This window comes from Scyliorhinus torazame, chromosome 7 (assembly GCF_047496885.1).
Source record: "Scyliorhinus torazame isolate Kashiwa2021f chromosome 7, sScyTor2.1, whole genome shotgun sequence".
In the NCBI taxonomy this organism is placed as follows: Eukaryota; Metazoa; Chordata; class Chondrichthyes; order Carcharhiniformes; family Scyliorhinidae; genus Scyliorhinus; species Scyliorhinus torazame.
Window position 1 is genome coordinate 165,650,287 of NC_092713.1, and position 16,791 is coordinate 165,667,077.

Consider the following 16,791-nt stretch of genomic DNA (forward strand, 5'->3'; position numbering starts at 1 on the left):
ACTCCACAGTACTCAAGTATAGTCTCAGCGAGGCTCTGTACAGCTGCAGTAAAACATCCTTGCTCCTGCACTCAAATCCTCTTGCAATGAAGGCCGACTTACCATTTGCCCTCTTAAGTTTGCTGTACCTTCACACTTGCTTTCAATGACTGATATGACTGATTACAAGGACGCCGAGATCCCTTTGTACATCAACATTTCCCATTCTATCCCCATTTAAATAATGCTGTTTCTCTGTCTAATGTAACCACATTTATCCACATTCTACTGCGTCTGCCATGTATTTGCCCACTCGCTCAAATTTTCTAAATCGCCTGGAAGCCACTTTACTACCTCTTCACTACTCAGAATTCCACCTAGTTTTGTGTTGTCAACAAACTTGCAAATTGGTCCCCTCATCCAAATCATTGATGTATATTGTGACTAGCTTCACCCAAGCAAGGATCCCTGCAGGACTTCACTAGTCTCCACCTGCCACTCTGAAAAACATCCATTTATTCCTACTCTCTGTTCCCTGTCTGCTAATCAATTGTCAATCCATGCCATTATATTAATCGCAATCCTGTGTGCTTTAATTTTTCACAGTAATCTCTTAAGTAGGACTTTATCAAAAGCTTTTGGGAAACCCAAATACACCACATCCAATGGTTCTCCCTTATCTATTCTACTAAGTACGTCCTCAAAAGACTCCAGTATGTTTGTCAATCATGATTTCCCTTTCACAAATCCATGTTGACTTTGTCTGATACCGTTGATATTTTCTGTGTCCAGGTACCACATTATTTATTATAGATTCTAGATTTAACCTACCACTGGTTAGGCTAACTGGTCTGCAGTTCCGTTTTCTCCCTCCTTTTTCCAACTAGTGGGGTACATTTGCCACCTTCTAATCTGCTGGGACTGTTCCAGAATCTACAGAATTTTGGAAGATGACAACCAAAATACCTGCTACTTCCATGGCCTCGTCCTTTAGTATCCCGGTATGTAGGATATCAGGCCCTGGAGATTTATCAGCTTTCAGGCCCATTAATTTCTCCAGCACTTTTTTTTATTAATGCCTATTTCTTCAACTCCCCCCTCCTCACTTACCCAGTATTCCTAAGAAGTTATGTGTCTTCTTCTATGAAGAGAGCTAGAGTAGTTGTTTAATTGCTCCATTTCCTTATTTTCCATTATTAAAATGTCCTTTTTAGGACTGTAGGGGACCCACAGCCCTTTCTGCCTGCGCAGTCTTTACCTGTGGTGTAAACACCTCATTGTACACGATATCCACAAAACCTCAGCCTTGCAGATGCTCCAACGACTCCAGCCGCTACTCCAGATCTGAAACGTAGATTTTGAGCAGATACAGCTGGAGATACTTCCTCCACACTTCCTGCATGTGGTCAGCCTGGACACAGTGTCCCAGATTTCCCACATCACACCAGAGGACCATTCCATGTAGCCAAGCTTTCCTGCCGTGACTGACCCTTAAATTACTCCCGTCACCTCTCGTTTAAAGATTAAGCCTTACCGTACTACGTATATCTTAAACACTTCTTACTTATCATGGCCGCTGCTCCTCTCACATTGGTTCCCGTCCCCCTCGATAGATAAATTTATGTTTCCCCTGTGATGTCACTCCTGGATGTTTTCAAAACTCACTCCTCCTGTGCAGCTTTTATTTGTTTTTATCCACCACTTGCGGTTCTGCTAAATACCTGTCCCAGGGTCCTCCTCTCGCACTCATCTCTAAATACGACTGAATGCCTGCCCCAATGTCTTCCTCTCACACTTCTAAATTTTCTCCGAACAAAAATCGATCAATATTGTTGAAAAGAGAGGCATGCTGCTGAAGATTTTCATCTTGCACTTTTCAGGACAAACACAAAAACATTAAATGATTGCAGGTTGTAGAAGAAAAAGGCGCTGATAGGTTGACAATTTACACTGATCGGCAGTGGTGTTACCATGAAAAAAGCAATGGGATACTATAGGGTTCTCAAGTTCCTGGTAATTTGGAAAAGATGCAGAGTTTTGACATATTCCTTTTGTTTGGGGAGAATGAGTCCCTGTGCATGAATGCACGTCTCTCCCAACCAGTTAAAATTAGCCTTCTGTTAGCCAATATACCCTTCCAAGTACCGGCAGCGCAAAGTGTTTTATTTAAAGCCGTTGTATTTAATGTTTTTTTAATTAAAGCTGTTTTAACCATGATATTTTGTTCTTCCCAAATGCAGGAATTAAACAAATATCAAGTGAGAGACATGCCAGTTCAAGTCTGGGACCTGGGTAAGTAAGACCAGCACATTGCCCTGCTCAACAGACCAGTGCAATTGTAAAAATAGTAAATAAACTGCCATATTCCAGTAAGGCCCCACCCATTCTGTTCTATCCCTGCCCCTTTCCCCTCCTACCCCAACCAATGTTGACATATCAAGCAATGCATCTCTTGCTTTAAGTCAGATACTTGTGTGCACTGTCCATCTGTTCATATACCTAATTGTGCTTGTGTTTGGAAGAAGTGTGCCAAATAAAAGGCAGTCATCAAAGCTGACAGTGCAGAAAGATGGCAAGAAAGGAAAAGACAGTGTAACGTAGTTCTAAAAGAATAACGTGAGCCTTGATCAAAAATGAAGATGATGCAGCTCGGGGAGCCTGAGAGCGCACTGGAACTACAGACGCAGAAGAGAAAATTTGGGACATTATGGGGGAACGGGTGGAGATTAAGCTTCAGATATTTCCTGTTGCATTAAAGAAATTTTCATAGTCACTTTTTCAACCTTCTGTACTGTTGCGTTTTCTTCCAGCGAAACCACCTGAGGATTAATTTCATAGAAACAGAGCATGGTTACATGGAAGGAAGCCATTCAGCCCATCATATCCCTGTTGTCTCTATGTAACAGCAACTCACCTAGTGCAACTCTCTCACTTTTTGCTCAGGGCTTGATAGATCTGTACTTTGGTCAATATATCTTGTGTCACCGCATGATATATCATTCAACAGAAATTTAAAACTGAGCTTCATGCGTGAAGTAAATCCAATCTTTATTCAGTCAATATTGCGGCTGTCTCTTATCAAGTCAGTTTGCTTGCAAATACAGGGTTTTTAAAAGTTTGTTTTGTCCAAGCAAGTACAGATGACTGAGTTAAATTCAATACAAATTACAGCCCTTGATGTTTTCTTCAAGTTTGGGCAGTACGGTAGCACAAGTGGTTAGCACTGTGGCTTCACACGCAAGGGTCCCAGGTTAGATTCTCGGCTGGGTCTCTGTCTGTGTGGAGTCTGCACGTTCCCCCCGTGTGTGCGTGGGTTTCCTCCGGGTGCTCTGGTTTCCTCCCACAGTCCAAAGACGCGCAGGTTAGGTGGATTGGCCATGATAAATTGCCCTGAGTGACCAAAAAGGTTAGGAGGGGTTATTGGGTTAGGGGGATAGGGTTGAAGTGAAGGCTTAAGTGGGTCGGTGCAGACTCGATGGGCCGAATGGCCTCCTTCTGCACTGTATGTTCTATGTTCTGAAATACACGATACAGAGAAGTTGAAAATAAACAGGATAGCTTCTTCAGAGCAAAGCGCAGGAAATAGTTAAAAACAGGAAATAAAGACGATTCCGGAATAATTTGATCATAATCGGCACCTATTTTTAAGGTATTTGCTTTTGCTAATGTCCTGTCCCCTTTCGGTCTGTGATTGGGTCATAATAATTATAGTTCATTTTATTTGACAGAAATGACTGTCTATCAAATTTTTAGCATGGGGTAACGACCTCATATATTCCCAACACTCTTATCAGTTCTCATGGCCACTGAACTAGGAACTTTGCCCAGATGCATATAGTAATAATTATGTAACAAATGTGTGTGACTGGAGTTTTAATCTGATCACTCTCAGGGTATTCAGCAGTTTTCATTGCTTGCCTGTTTGAACTGTGTGACCTTAGTGAAGCCATTTTGAGTCTAAATCACTTTAAAAAGCATTTCTTCCTTATAAACCTATTATATATTAAAACTAGATTTCTATCAGGGTTGTGAAAATGTTTTTCTCTTCAAATAATTATCCAATTCACCTTTTGAATGCTTCAATTTAATCTGCCTCTGACACACTTTCAGGCACTGTATTCCGGAACTTAATCACTCTCTGTGAACAAGTATTTCCTCATGTCACCTCTGGTTCTTTTGCTAATCATCTTAAATTGGTGTCTTCAGGTTAGGGATTCCCTCCGCCAATAGACATAGTTTCTATCTACCCTGTCCAAACCCTTCATTATTTTGAATACAAATCTACTCTCAACTTTCTCTTTAAAAATCAATCCTGGTTCCTCTAATCTACCCTTGCAGCTGACGTTTCCCATCCCTGAAGCATTCTCGTACATCTTTTCTGCATCCTCTTTCAGGCATTCACATCTGGATTTCACAAAGGCTGGTACCTAGAATTGGACACACTACTCCAGTTGAGGCTGAACTAGTGTTATATATTCTGGCCTTTGCGTCCCTGGTAGCCCGGCGAAGGATTCTCCTTCAGTGGAAAGATACGAGGCCCCCAAGCGTGGAATCCTGGATCAGCGATATGGCAGGGTTCATTAAATTGGAGAGGGTGAAAGTCGCCTTGAGAGGGTCGGTACAAGGGTTCTTTAGGCGGTGGCAACCGTTCTTAGACTTTCTGGCAGAACGATAGACATTGGTCAATGGCAGCAGTAGGTTGGGGGGGGGGGGTTGACTTTATTTTTGTTTATGTTATTTACACTGGAAGGGTCTGAGGGGGTGTATACACCTGTTGTCTTAAGTCGGGGTGTTAATGTTAATTTATTATTTAGGTACGGGGGGGGAGGGGTTTGGGGGGTTGCTTTTTTTAAGATTGTGTTTTGTACTTAACCCTGTTGGGTTCTTTATTCTTTCTCATTTTATTATTGATATTTTATGAAAACCTTCAATAAATATTTTTTTTTTAAAAAAGAACTAGTGTTATATAAAGATCCATTTTAATTTCCTTGCTTTTTCTATTCTGTGCCTTCATTTATTAAGCCCAAGATGCGGTATGCTTTATTAACCGCTTTCTAAACTTGCCCGGTCACCTTCAAACATTTGTGTACAAACTCCCCTCAGGTCTCTCTGCTCTTGCGCACACCCCGCCTTTCCAATTGCATATTTTATTTTATATCTTTTCTCCACATTCTTCCCACTAAAATGAATCACTTCACACTCCTTTGCATTAAATCACATCTGCTGCATGTCCTGTTGCTCTTGTTATTTATCTCTATGAACCACAAGCCTTTCCCTTATATTGATCAAATGACCACAAAACCAGTTAGTTAGTTCAAAAGATGGTTTATTTACATAAGAGTTATCTCAACACGCAAACACAATATCTACTACGAGTTAAACTACACCTATCAGCTACGATAACCTATACTTAACTTCAGGGCAACTGGCACTGTGGAAATGGATAAAGGCCTTTATCTGGATTTCACTTGGCTGGTTCGAAGAAAGTGCCTCTGTCTCTGCTGGGCTCAAGTCAGTTAGCGATCGTTGGTCTTGAACTTAGCTGGCTGTTCCTGCTGCAATTGGGTAGGCATAGGCCGGATCCAAGAGACAGGACACATGTCTGCGCTCTCTTTTATCCCCCTGGGATTTCACGCTCCTTGGGGCGGTCCTTAACCTTGGACCCAATAGATTTCGGCCAATAAAGGGGCGGGTGCCTTGGAAGCTGGGCGGGTCCTTAGCTGTCATTGACCTTGGCAGTTGTGCTTTCTGAGCAAGGGAGTGGCGCCGATCAGTCTGTGGCTGTACCGGTTGCTTGATTGGTGTTCTATTGTCCTGGGAAAATGGGCCATTAAAATGTAAACGAGCGGGGATTTTGGTCAGTCTGGTTAACCACTGTACTACCATGCCACCTTGTTAAGTGTTGTTCCCACAAGTCCTTTTTTTCAATAAAGACATGACAGACGAAGCTTGGAGGTATTGTGAACTGAGGGGCTGAGTGGTGAATTTTGAGGACATTGGCTGGAATGTAAGGACTGTAGCCATCTAAGATGGCCACTTACAAAGGACCATGGGAATTATGGCCAACCCAGGACTCAGACAGATACACAGCCTATGTGTATCTAAAACACAGGTAACCAGACTGACCAAAATCCCCGCTCGTTTACATTTTAATGTGATCACAAGGTGCGGTAGAGATTGGGGTGGAAGCCATCATTACTGGGGGCAGAGAGGAGAGGGACCGTGCGATCACGAAGTAGAGTTAATCCCAAGAAAACATAAATATCAGGTTAGGGGTTGAGAGATCTTGGGTGCAGTGTAGATCGGGGATGGGGAGAAGGTTGTGCAGATGACATAGGTGGGGACCAGGAGGGTTCGATCAGTGTAAATGTGAACAAGTTTGCTTGGTGGGCTAAAGGGGAGCAATGTAGCTCCACTTCGTCCAGAGATAGTGTGGTGTAGACGTTGCAGGCAGCAATATTCTCAGTACCCAGTTTTCTATTAAAACTGGAACGGGGTAAATGATTTTAAGGTTCACAGCCTCATTCTAATATTTAATTAAAGGATCCCCTCCGGTAGCAGATTGGTTGCCACTTCCATTTAATCACAAACAAGTGATTGTGCTTTCATCCACTTTAACAGCTCAGCCAACCACACTCCTTTGTTAAGAGTGAAATGTTCCACCTCCATGCTGCCAGTTTGCCTCTTCAGCTGTTCGTGTGCCATTAGTAGCTGCTCGTACAGCATTTGCTGCATTTTAATTCAGGCTGTCATCTGTGCAGTCTATATCTGGCAGTATAGTATGATTATTGGGATGGAGAGCAAATCCATTTCAATGAAGATGCAATATCACGTTTATTCTTATGTAATAGAATTCTGTATATTAATATATAGAGTATGGAGCATTTTAATTAAATATCACTAATAGTGGGCTATTTACCTTGCTGCTGTTGTTGTTCCTCATACTATCGAGATTCCTCGTGAGAATCTCCTCCTCCATGGGTATTGAATGGATAATGGAAGCCAGGGTGAGATTCAAATGCTACTGGGTCCCACCTATCCCCAATTACATTGTCCAGATGATCACTTCATAATTTAGGCCAATCTATTCAATCAACCAACCCCGTGATCTCCCTTCGCCTGACAATCTTCCTGGTCCTCTGACTCTGGCTTCGTACATTCACCACTCTTGCTCCATCATTGGTGGCCGCGCCTCTGCCATAAAAAATCAGAATTCCATCCCCTCACGACCCTCCGTAAAACAGGTTTTCCAATTTTAAAGAGTATTACTATGCTATAAAGAGAAAATATCATTTGGGGATTAAAGAGATAATCTGTTTTGTTGGAGGTGCTATTACACTGTCAGTGCATTTAATTGCTCATCAATTAATGAGAAGGAAATGGAGGAGCAAATTTGGAGGGAAATTATAGTTCATGTACCAATAAGTACTGATAGCAAGACTTCAACAACCCTAATATATCCCAAGATTGCATTGGTCTTTGATTGTTAACAGCACAGAGCAGGAACTTCAGAATTTACTTGATCAGTATGTTTATTGCCCAATGAGGAAAGAGGTGTTGCTGAATCTACTGGGGAATGAAGTTGTCAGGTGCAGATTGTCAGAGTGGGGAATCATCCTGGGAAGTATGCTGATAGTATAGGGTTTATATTTGCAAAACTACAAGCAGTGATCTGGAAAAGAAATTTTCACCTGGAGCAGGTCTCGTTTCAGGGAACTGGAGATTTGACATGGATAGATTGGAGTTGAAAATTAGCAGAAAGATGCATAGTAAAGCAGCAAGCAACCTTTCAAAGAAAGCTTGGTACATTGCTTGATGGTGAATGATAAAATAAAAACGAAAAATGTACAGCACAGGAAGAGGCCCTTCGGCCCTCCAAGCCTGCACCGACCATGCTGCCCGTCTAAACTAAAATTTACACTTCCAGGGTCTGTAACACTCTTCCCATCCTATTCATGTATTTGTCAAGACGACCCTTAAATGTCATTATTGTACCTGCTTCCACCACCTCCTCCAGCAGCTAGTTCCAGGCACCGACTACCATCTGTGTAAAAAAAACCTCCCTTGCACATTGCACATCTCCTCTCCCTGGGAAAAAGCTGATTATCCACCCTGTCCATGCCCCTCTACTAGGTCGCCCCTCAACTCTGTTCCAGTGAGAACTGAGTTTATCCAACCTCTCCTCATAGCTAATGCCCTCCATACCAGGCAACATTCTGATAAACCTCTTCTATACTCTCTCCAAAGCCTCCACTTCATTCTGGGAGTGTGGCGACCAGAATTGAACACTATATTCCAAGTGTGGCCGAACTAAGGTTCTATACAGCTGCAGCATTATTTGTCAATTTTTATACTCAATGCCCCAGCCAATGAAGGCAATTATGCCGTATGCCTTCTTGACTATCTTCTCCACCTGCGTTGCCACTTTGTGACCTGCGGACTTGTACACCCAGATCGCTCTGCCTATCAATACTCTTAAGGGTCCTGCCACTTACTGTATATTTCCCACCTGTATTCGACCTTCAAAAACGCAGTACCTCACATTTGTCTGGATTAAACTCCATCTGCCACCTCTTCGTCCAAGTCTCTAAACAATCAATATTCTGCTGTATCCCCTGAAAGTCCTCATCGCTATTAACAACTCCACCAAACTTTATGTCGTCCCCAAACTTACTGATCAGACCAGTTACATTTTCCTCCAAATCATTTCTACGTACTACAAACAGTAAAGGTCTCAGCACTAATCCTCGGAACACCACCATTCAGAAAAGCACCCTTCCACGGTTACCCTTTCTTCTATGACCAAGCATTCTGTATCAATCTTGCCAGCTCACCTCTGATCCTATGTGACTTCACCTTCTGTACCAATCTGCCATGTGGGATCTTGTCAAAGGCCTTACTGAAGTCCACCTTCATCAATCAGCTTTGTCACTTCCTCGAAAAGCTCGATCAAGTCTGTGAGTCACAACCTCTCCTTCACAAAACCATGATGCCTCTTGCTAATCCGTCCACTTGCTTCTAATGGAAGTAAATCATGTCTCAAAGAATCCTGTCCAATAATTTCCCTACCACTGACGAAAGGCTCACCGGCCTGTAATTTCCTGGATTCTCCTTGCTATCCTTATTAAACAAAGGAACATTAGCTATTCTCCAGTCCTCTGGGATCTTATCTGCAGGCAGTGACGATACAAAGATTTCTGTCAAGGCCCCAGCAATTTCCTCCCTTGTCTCCCTCAGTATTCTGGAGTAAGTCCCATCAAGCCGTGGAGACTTATCTACCTTAATGTTTTACAAGACGCCCAACATCTCCTTTTTGATCTCAATGTGACCCAGACTATCTACATACCCTTCCCCAAAACTCATCATCCACCAAGTCCTTCTCTTTGGTGAATACTGATGCAAAGTACTCATTTAGTACATTGCCATTTCCTCTGGCTCCACGCATTAATTCCTTCCTCTGGCCTTGACTGGGCCAACCCTTTCCCTGGCTACCCTCTTGCGCTTTGTATACGTATAAAAAACCTTTAGATTTTCCCTAATCCTGTTTGCCAATAGTAAGAAGTCTCACAACAGCAGGTTAAATTCCAGCAGGTTTATTTGAAATCGTAAGCTTTCGGAGCGCTGCTCCTTCATCAGGTGAAGTGGAGGCAGGTTCACAATCACAGCATATATACAGTTGTGTCTCTCCTGTATATGCTGTGATTGTGAACCTGCCTCCACTTCACCTGATGAAGGAGCAGTGCTTCGAGATGCTTGCGATTTCAAATAAATCTGTCGGAATTTAACCTAATGTTGTGAGACTTCTTATTGTGCCCACCCCAGTCCAGCGCCGGCATCTCCACATCCTGTTTGCCAATTACTTTTCGTGACCCCTTTTAGCCATCCTGACTCCTTGCTTAAGTTCTTCCTACTTTCCTTATGTTCCTCACAGGATTCGCCTGTTCCCAGACTTCTAACCCGTACAAATTTCCTTTTTCTTTTGGACTAGGTTCAAACATCCCTTGTTATCCAAGGGTCCCGAAACTTGCCATACTTATCCTTCTTCCTTACAGGAACATGCCGGTCCTGAATTCCTATCAACTGACATTTGAAAGCCTCCCACATGCCAGATGTTGATTTACCCTCAAACATCCACCCCCAATCTAGATTCTTCAGTTCCTGGCTAATATTGTTGCAATTAGCCTTCCCCCAATTTAGCACCTTCAACCGAGGACTACTCTTATCTTTATCCAACAGTACCTTAAAACTTACTGAATTATGGTCACTGTTCCCAAAATGCTCCCCTACTGAAACTTCGACCACCTGGCCGGGCTGTCCCCAATACCAGGTCCAGTGCGGCTACTTCCCTAGTTGGACTATCTACATATTGTTTCAAGAAGCCCTCCTAGATGTTCCTTACAAACTCTACCTGATCCAAGCCCCTAGAACTAAGAGAGACCTAATCAATATAGGGGAAGTTAAAATCACCCACAACGACCCGTTGCTTTTACACCTTTCCAAATCTGCCTACACGTCTGCTGCTCTATCTTCTGCTGGCTGTTGAGAGGCCTGTAGTAAACCCCAACATTGTGACTGCAACCTTTCTAATCCTGAGCTCTACCCATATTGCCTCGCTGTATGAGCTCTCTCGAGGTGTCCTCCCACTGTACAGCTATGATATTCTCCTTTACCAATAATGCAACTCCCCTACCCCTTTTACATCCCCCTCTATCCCACCTGATACATTTAAATCCTGGAACATTTAGCTGCCAATCCTGTTCCTCCCTCAACCAAGTCTCTGTAGTGGCAACATCATACATCCCAGGTCTTAAGTTCATCTGCCTTCCCTTTTATACTCCTCGCATTGAAACAAATGCACTTCAGACAACCAGTCCCGCTGTGTTCAGCAACATCTCCTTGCCTGCTCTTTCTCAAGAGTCTTACTGACCCTATTCTCTAGTTTCCCCCTCGGTTATTACACCTTCTGACCTATTGCTCCGGTTCCACCCCCTGCCACACTACTTTAAATCCTCTCGTGTGACACTAGCAAACCTCGCGGCCGGGATATTTATGCCCCTCCAGTTTAACAATAATCTTTATTGTCACAAGTTGTCTTACATTAACACTGCAATGAAGTTACTGTGAAAAGCCACAAGTCGTCACATCCCAGCGCCTGTTCGGGTTCACAGAGGGAGAATTCAGAATGTCCAAATGACCTAACAGCGCGTCTTTCGGGACTTGTGGGAGGAAATCGGAGCACCCGGAGGAAACCCACAAAGACACAGGGAGGACGCGCAGACTCCACAGACAGTGGCGCAAGCTGGGAATCGAACCTGGGACCCTGGAGCTTTCCCGTCCTTCTACAGGTCCCACTTGCTCTGGAAGAGATCCCAATGGTCCAGATATCTGAAACACTCCCTCCCACACCAGCTGGTGTTGGGGCAAAGAGACAGAAATAAAATGGGTTGGCATCTAACATAAGGAGGACATTAGCAGTCTATTGACACATAAATAGTAAAATAATTGTCAGAGAGCAATGGAGTAATGAGGAACTAAAATGATGCATTAATGAAGGCTGAATCCATATTAGAGGTACATATCATTTTGCGCAGACGGGATGCTTCCTAGGTTCCTGAAGATGGCAATATTACTCAGGATCATCTGATTCCCCTTACATATAGGATGTACCAAAAGATCAAAGTTACACCCTCATTCAATAATCAGGATAGAGAAAACTGTCAATTACAGGCCAATCAGTTGCATATCAGTAATTGGAAGCTTTTGGAAACGATCTAGGAACAGGCAGCCACTTAGTATCTATCCCCCCCCCCCCCCCCCCCCCCACTCCAAAGGGGCAATTTAGCATTTTTACGGTTAATAAATAATAAATGGCCAATCCACATACCCTTCACATCTTTTGGGTTGGTGGGGGGTGAGACCCACGCAGACATGGGAGAATGTGCAAACTACACACGGACCAGACTTGATTTAAGAGAAAATATCATTTGACTTACTTGATTGAGATCTTTGGTGAAATGTCAGCAAGGGTGCATGAAAGCAGTGCAGTCACTGTGTACATGGACTTTCAGAAGGTATTTGATAAAGCATCACATATTAAGCTCTTCCTCTGGGATAAAAATAGCAGCAGAGAGATGAATATAAAATTGGCCAAGGGATAAAAAACAGCACTGTAGTGAACGGCTAGCACTTCAGATTTAGATCACTACTGTTTTTGATGCACATAAACAACTTGGCTGTGTAGGACACAGTTGTGGTACTTTCAGAAGATACTCGACTTGGAGTGAGCAACAAGGAGGATGGGGATGAGGAGGGTTAGCTCAGTTGGCCACAGCTGGTTCATGATGCAGAGCGAAGTCAGCAAAGCGTACGCAGTCAATTCCTGTATCGCTGAGGTTAGTCATGACAGCCCACCTGCTCAACCTTGCCCCTTGCCGGAGGTGTGGTGATCCTCAGGTTAAACCACCACCAGTCAGCTCTTCCCCTCAAAGCGGAAAGCAATCTATGCTCATCTGAGACTATGGTTACTTTTCCTTCAGTAAGAAAATTCATGAGGACATATTCAGGCTGTGTGGACTGGGTGGACACTTTTGTTTACGGAATGTGGGCGTCGCTGCTTAGGCCAGCATTTATTATCCATCCCTAGTTGCCATTCAGAGTTGCGTTCTTGAATTGCTGCAGTCCAAGGTATCGGTACACCCAGTGCTTAAGGAGGGAGTTCTATTATTTTGACCCAGTGACAAAGGAACACCGATATATTTCCAAGTCAGGGTGGTGAGTAACTTGAAGGGGAACCTCCAGGTGGTGGGGTTCCCAGGTATCTGCTGCTCGTCTTTTTAGATGGTAGTGGGTTTGGAAGTTGTCTAAGGAACCGTGGCAAGTTACTGCAGTGCATCTTGTGCATTGATGCACATGGCTGCCACTGTTCGTCAGTGGTGGAGAGAACTAATGATTGTGGAAGGGGCAGTAATTAAACAGAGTGCTTTGTCCTGGAGTGTCAAGCTTCTTGAATGTTGGAGCTACACTCATCCAGGTAAGTGGAGAGTACACCAATTCACTCCTGACTTGTGCCTTGTAGAAGGTGGACAGGGTTTGGGGGGATCAGGTGTTGAGTTACTAGTCGTAGGATTCCTAGCCTTTCACCTACTCTGGTAGCCACAGTATTAATATGGCTAGTCCAGTTCAGTTTCTGATGAGAACCCCCAGAATGTTGATTGTGGGTATTCGGTGATGCTAATGCCATTGAATGTAAAGGGGCATTTGGTGGTGCGAATGTAATTTGCCATTCGTCCGCCAAAGGCTGGATATTGTCTAGGTCTTGCTGTATTTGCACATTTGACTGCTTCATTATCTGAGGAGTCGCTAATAGTGCTTAACAATCCCCACTTCTGATCTTATGATAGGAGATAATTGATGGAGCAGCTGAAGATGGTTACGCCTAGCACACAACCCCGAGGAACTCCTGTAGTGATGCCCTAGAGCCGAGGTGATTTATCTCCAACTACAAACATCTTCCTTTGTGCAAGTATGACTCCAACAGGCAGTTTATCCGATTCTCCAGTTTTGCTCGGGCTCCTGGATGCCATACTCGGTCATATGGTGCCTTGATGTCAAGGGCAGTCACTGTCATCTCACCTCTAGCATTCAACTCTTTTGTCCATGTTTGAACAAAGGTTGTAATGAGGTCAGGAGCTGAGTGATCCTGACGGAACACCAACTGAGCGTCCGTGAGCAGGTTGTTACTGAGTAAATGCCGCTTGATAGCACTGTTGATGATTCCTTCCATCTCTTTGCTGATTGAAGTGGGAAATGGTTCAAAAAGGGCACTTGGCACAAAAGATGGCTGCCTGACACACAAGATGGAGACACAGAGAATAAAGCAGACATAACTGATGCCTGGAGTCCAGCGGGGTGCCAGTAGGACAGATAGGAACAAATCCAGGACAAAGGAAGCCAGACAGGAAGATTAAGAAATACATAAATGCGGGACGCCACTTGAATAAAGCTGACTTCAGCCAAGGTGTACACAATGATATGCTAATACGAATGTCTTGGGCCATTTCCTAAAACAAAGGGACAATCGATACTACCTTCCTGCTGCTGCCTGTAACCTGTTAAACCTCTTTGACTAGCCATGTGTAGATGGCAAAATGTTTACAAATAGCGATGTACAATCTATAAAATGTTTAAAGTTAAGTGATAATTGTTTTGTATCTGGGCTCATTGTGAACCCGAAGTGGCTGTTTAATGATAACAAGGTGATAATTGTTTTGTATCTGGGCTCATTGTGAACCCGAAGTGGCTGTTTAAAGATAACAAGGTGATAATTGTTTTGTATCTGGGCTCATTGTGAACCCAAAGTATAAAATGAATGACTGCCATTCAAACCGGGAGAAAGGTTGGCTACTGTACCGCGGGGTACGTCCGCTTTCTCCCGAAGCTTCGTGTAACAATAAAACTGCATTTATCTGATCACAGCAAGTCTGACTCTTGAAGTGGTTGATTTTTCCCACAACACTGATGATGGAGTGGACTGAGTGGGCAGTAAGTGGCTTGGTTGGATTTGTCACGTTTCTTGTGAAAAGGACACACGTGGGCAATTTTCCACATTGTCGGGAGGATGTCCTGTTTCTTGTGTACTAGATATACCTGGGTCATATTCCACATTTCCAGGTAGATGTCAGTGCTGTAGCTGTACTGGAACAGCTTGGCTAGGGGTAGGGCAAGTTCTGGAACACAAGTCTTCAGTACTATTGCTGGTATATTGTCAGGCCCCATAGCCTTTGCAGTATCTCGTTCCTCCAGCTGTTTCTTCATCACGTGGAGTGAATCGTATTAACTAGACTGACATCTGTAATGCTGGGGACCTCAGGAAGAGCAAGAGAGGGATCATCCACTCAGCACTTCTGCCTGAAGGGTATTGGGAATGCTTCAGCCTTGTTCGATTCCTTGCTGCTTATGCTGTTTGGCACACAAGTAGTCCTGTGCTATAGCTTCACCAGGTTGACACCTCATTTTTAGGTGTCCCTGGCGTTGCTCTCCTGCACTCTTCAATGAACCAGGGTCAATCCTCTACCTTGGTGATAATGGCAGAGTGGGGGATACGTCAGGCCATTAGATTACAGATTGGGGTTGAATACAATTCTGTTGCTGCTGATGGCCAGTGCCTCATGGATGCCCAGTCTGGAGTTGCTAGATCTGTTCGACGTCTATCCCCTTTAGCACTGCGGTACTGCCACAACACGGAGTTTATTCTCAATGTTGTCACAAGAACTGCGCAATGGGCATGTCTACCGATACTTTCATGGACAGATGCAGCAGACAGGTTGGTGTGGATAAGGTCAAATACTTTTTCCCCCTTTTGTTGGTTCCCTCACCACCTTCTGCAGTTCCAGTCTAGCAACTATGTCTTTTAGGATCTGGCCAGCTCGGTCTGTGGTGTTACTACCGAGCCACTCTTTATGATTGACATTTATATTCCCCCAGCACAGCATATTCTGCGCCCTTGCCACCCTCTGCTTTCTCCCAGTGATATTCAACATGGAGTACCGATTCATCAGCTGATGGTGGCTGGTACATGGTAATCAGGTTTCCTTGCCCAGGTTTCACCTGAAAATATGAGACTTCATGGGGTCCAGATTCAATGTCAAAGACTCCCAGACAACTCTCCCCTGACCATTTACCACTGTGCTGCCATCTCTACTGGGCCTGTCTTGCCAGTGAGACAGGGCATACCTAGGAATGGTGATAATGGTGTCGGAGACTGTTCCTAGGATGATACCGAGTATGAATATGTCAGGCTGGTGCTCGACTAGTCCGCGATAGCTCTTCCAACTTTGCACAAGCCCCCAGATGTTAGCGAGGAAGACTTTGCAGGGCTAGGTTTGTGTTGTTGCATTTGCTGTTGTTGTTTCCAGTGGCTGGGTCAATGCCGGGTGGTCCATCCGGTTTCATTCCTTTTCCGTATTTTTGTAGCGGTTGAATACAACTGAGTGGCTTGCTTGCTAGACCATTCCAGAGTCAACCACATAGCTGTTGGTCTGGAGTCACATGTAGGCCAGACCAGGTAAAGACATTAGTGAACCAGGTGGGCTTTTATGACAATCGTTTCACGGTCGTCTTTACTTTTGTTTAAATGTAGAGTGCCCAATTATTTTTTTTCCAATTAAGGGGCTATTTAGAGTGGCCAATCTACCTACCTGCACATCTTTTGTGTTGTAGGGCTGAGACCCACGGAGATAATGTGCAAACTCCACACGGACAGTGACCTGGGGTCGGAATCAAATCCGGGTCCTCAACGCCACGAGGCAGCAGTGCTAACCCACGCTACCCCGGTCATCATTACTTTTAATTCCGGACATTTTTTTTTAGTTTAAATTTCACCACCTGCTATTTTGGGAGTCGATTCCAGGATTATAGATCATAGAATTTACAGTGCAGGAGGAGGCCATTCGGCCCATCGAGTCTGCACCAGCTCTTGCAAAGAGCACACTAACCAAGGTCAACACCTTCACCCTATCCCCTTAACCCAGTAACCCCACCCGACACTAAGGGCAATTTTGGACACTATGGGCAATTTATCATGGCCAATCCACCTAACCTGCACATCTTTGGACTGTGGGAGGAAACCGGAGCACCCGGAGGAAACCCACGCACACACGGGGAGGATGTGCAGACTCCGCACAGACAGTGATCCAAGCCGGAATCGAACCTGGGACCCTGGAGCTGTGAAGCAATTGTGCTATCTATCCACCATGCTGCCGTGCTGCCCCCAACGAGTCCGATGACAATATCATCCTCCATGGCAAATGGAAC

The 16,791-nt window shown here is 44.3% G+C and overlaps 1 protein-coding gene across 1 annotated transcript in view; it reads left to right on the forward strand.

The window, feature by feature from the left end:
* The window catches only part of LOC140427364 (regulator of G-protein signaling protein-like), a 520,007-nt gene extending 517,309 nt beyond the window's left edge, over positions 1-2,698 (forward strand). The window contains exons 11-12 of the mRNA XM_072512913.1: positions 2,220-2,271; positions 2,505-2,698. Of these exons, the coding sequence (XP_072369014.1) occupies positions 2,220-2,271; positions 2,505-2,580 (128 nt within the window). The 3' untranslated portion in view covers positions 2,581-2,698. The remainder of the gene's footprint in view (positions 1-2,219; positions 2,272-2,504) is intronic.
* The last annotated feature ends 14,093 nt before the right edge of the window (positions 2,699-16,791 follow it).